The sequence below is a fragment of the Nanorana parkeri genome, unplaced genomic scaffold (assembly GCF_000935625.1).
Source record: "Nanorana parkeri isolate BGI_ZX_2015 unplaced genomic scaffold, ASM93562v1 scaffold26, whole genome shotgun sequence".
NCBI classification, from domain to species: Eukaryota; Metazoa; Chordata; class Amphibia; order Anura; family Dicroglossidae; genus Nanorana; species Nanorana parkeri.
In genome coordinates this window covers 2307349-2310967 of record NW_017306294.1, presented here as the reverse complement: position 1 = coordinate 2310967, position 3619 = coordinate 2307349, and the positions used below count along the sequence as shown (strand labels likewise).

The window sequence follows — 3619 nt, the reverse complement described above, 5'->3', positions numbered from 1 at the left end:
TAGAAAACAGACTGAGAGAGGGAAGAGTACCACTAGGTGTCATTCAGTTGTGCTGCATGTGAACATAGTGACAAGAGGAGAAGGGTGATCTCATCAGTCTGCTACTGTTCCTTAACCATCCAGTAACATGTTGTATTGCTTATCCACAGTAGAGAAAAGTCAGGTCAACAATGGCTCTGACAGGGCTGTATAAAGCTAAGGACAGGATAGACAGGTATACAAAACCTGCAGGTAGAGCGGCTCCCATTTTTGTATTCTAATTATGTTAACTGTGTGCCCGAATTTTAGCTTGAAGATAGAACTGGTAATCAGTATTTATAAATACTAATATGTGATTATATCAAGGTCTACATGACAGCATGTCAAAGGTGAGTACAAGTGGTACACAAGAGTAGTCATCATATGCCTTGGCTTATCACTGTGCTTTGATCACTTTTGTTTAACAGACAGATGTTAAAACAAAATATAATCACAAAATATTGCACTTTTTGTTTCATAATGCAAATTAATAAAATATGTTCTTTTTTTTCCTTCAAGGTGAAATGCACAAATCTGAAGGAGGACACATCATATGTGATAATAGAGATTGAAGGCTTGGCTGTTTGTGTGAGTACCATATGGGATATGTTATAGTAGAGCTTCAATCATTTTTATTAATTAAATTTTTAGATTCCCACCCGCCTGTATAAAAAAAAATATTGCCAATATCTACGTATACTCTCCATGTTCCAATTCTGTCCCCTCATTGGTCCAGTGCACATAATCCTATTTGGGCAGAATGACACTCAAGTCATTTGGTCCATTTCCTGTGAGTTCAGCCTGTTGTTTACATGCGCCCTAGGCAGCACGCCATCATGCTGGCAGATTCACACTACTTTAGGACTAGAATATGTCTGTTTTTTCTTCTTGAAGACGTTTCACTGGTCATCCAACCAGCTTTCTCAATTCAGAATGACTTGGACAAAAATTCTCAGGGAATATATGGTGAATTCAGGTGAAAAGTGTTGATTTCATTTGCATAATTGGGGTCCAGGAGGTGTTGTTAACCTGCCCAGAGAGAGGTGTTAAATGAGCATTGTATGTGGCAGACTGTAGATGTCTCAACCCCCCCATCTTCCCCCCTCTATTCAAGCTTGGCTTCTCCATTTTTACATAAATGGCCTCTTTCACACCTCTTTTATGAGGGTATACTGTCGAATCCTGACCAGAGGGTTTGGCTTTTCTATGCTGTGCCATACGCAGTTGCAGCTGCTGTTTTGTTTCACCGACATACAATTCTGAGCACCCCTCACTGCACTGGACTGCATACACAATGTTGTTCATCTTGTGTTTTGGCGTTGTGTCTTTTGGGTGAACCTGTTGTTGCCTCAGCATATTGCTGGGTTTAAAGCAGACAGGGATGTGATGTTTTTTAAAAACCCTTCTGAGTTTCTCAGACACCCCAGCTACATATGGGATGACCAAATTCTTCCGTTTGTCATGCTTTTCACTCTCACTGGTACTCTTGGCATTCTTTCCTCTTCTTTCTGTTTTGACAAAAGCACAGTCTGGAGACCCGCAAAAACCTTAAAAACTTGCAACACTGCCAGTCAGAGGAAATCTCCCTCTGACCAGAAGTTCCAGTATCGGGGAAGGTATCGGAGCATTTGTGCGAGTACGACTACTCGCCCAAATACTCGGTATCTGCACTTATACCGATACTAGTATCCCTACATTAAACTATTGCAGAAAAGGCTACATCCAGATTTCTTACTCAGGTGTCGGCCAACCTGTATAAAGTTAATATCACATTTTGTGCCTGTTTATTTATACATCATTGGTAGTGTTCCCTGTATCCAGACATAGAGTATTAGCACTGGTCATAATATAATCACTACAACTGTCTCCTACGTAAATTGTGTAGCTTACAAATTCAATACTTCAGCAGACAGCTCTTTAAAGAGGACTACCATTTGAAATAAGCTCCTATGGATAGTTAAATGTTTCCTGGCTTACAGTGTAGTTGTAAAGAAAGTATGCTTTCTAAATATGCTTTTTCTTAGAAGGAAAGTAATCATAAGCCCTCATACATAAAAGCGTCCCATGGAAGAACTGTTCATGTACTCCCTTTAGTGTTTTCTAAACAATATGGGAATAAGAAAAGGAGAGTCTGATCACCAACTCTTATTACTCCACTTTTTGTATGAAACTTCCCATGGCTATAGTCAAACTTGAGGCCTGGAATAGAAGCAACAAGGTCATACCGTGCTGTACTGCCATCTGCTGGCTCTAATAAGAATTTTCAGGATTCTAATTGGAAAGACCAATACAAGGACACATCATGAAGAAAAATGCCAAGATAAGAGTAAACGTTAACACCAGATATCAGCAGATTAAGTTTTTGGTTGAGAACTATGATATATCTTATGCTGTGTTCTCCTTAGACATTACGCTCCACATTATACATTGTTGTAATTAAATTAATGTCTTTTAGGATTCCAAATAATTCCTTGAACTCTGGTTAAAGTGACACTAAACTTAGGAGTTATATCTTAAAAATGTATTCATTTATCCTAACTATTAACAAATATGTATTCTATTTATATATCACTCAGCTGTAGATCCTTAAATCATCTCTGAATTGGTGCCGACACTGTCCTTCCTTCTGGACAGGGCCGTAGATAAAAAAAATTTCCTGGGGGGGTTCAGCTTCCTCAAATTATAAGACTTTATCTAGCAGACACATCAAAGTTTTAAAAAATATACCATCCATATCATTCCTAAACCAATCCTTTACCCTGAGCAATACCGAATTTGTTGTTTGACACCATATGGATAAAAACCATGTTATAAAAAGACTTATAATTGGTACCAATTCATACAAACAACTTAGTATACACTTATTGTATAGTTCAATGCTCTAGACAAACTGTTCCCTTGCCTATGTTTTCCCCTCCTGATCCACCTTCAAATCACCTAATTCTCCAGTGCTGCTTTGGTAATTTAGGAGCCACTTCTGGGCTTGCTTCAATTTTCAAGGCGTTGCGCCTTCTAATCTGTCATGGAGGAAAGACTTGAGTGATTTCAAGCCTACACTCTATGGTGGTTCAGGAGGTGTGCTGCCGCACCAAAAGAAGGGAGAACAGAAGTGGGTCTAAAGCCACTGACCCACCATGGAGGCCCACCACATAGCAATACATTATACAGCAATGCAGAATACCACCAGCTATAGAGGACTATAAATCCCAGCAATACATTATGTAGCAACGCAGGATAATACGAAGCTATAAAGGTGAAACTCGAATAATTAGAATATCGTGCAAAAGTAATTGCAGTAAGTGCTGCAAAAGGGGCCCAAACCAAGTACTGAGTACATATGCATGCTTGTACTTTTCAGAGGTCTGATATTGTTCTAGGTACAATCCTTGTTTTATTGATTGCATGTAATAATCTACTTTTTTGAGGTTGTGGATTTGGGGTTCTTGGGGTTTTCATGAGCTGTAAGCCATAATCATCACAATTATGACAAATCACGACTTGAACTATCTTGCTTTGCATGTAATGAGTCTATCTCATATATTAGTTTCACCTTTTAAGTTGCATTAGTGAAATAAATGAACTTTGCACGATATTCTAATTA

General features: G+C 38.7%; 1 protein-coding gene across 1 annotated transcript in view; it reads left to right on the top strand.

Annotated features, from left to right (window-relative positions):
- The first annotated feature begins 359 nt into the window (after nt 1–359).
- Nucleotides 360–3619, top strand: part of PODXL (podocalyxin like) — a 20793-nt gene continuing 17533 nt past the window's right edge. Inside the window, exons 1-2 of the mRNA XM_018565780.1 lie at nt 360–368; nt 538–606. Of these exons, the coding sequence (XP_018421282.1) occupies nt 360–368; nt 538–606 (78 nt within the window). The remainder of the gene's footprint in view (nt 369–537; nt 607–3619) is intronic.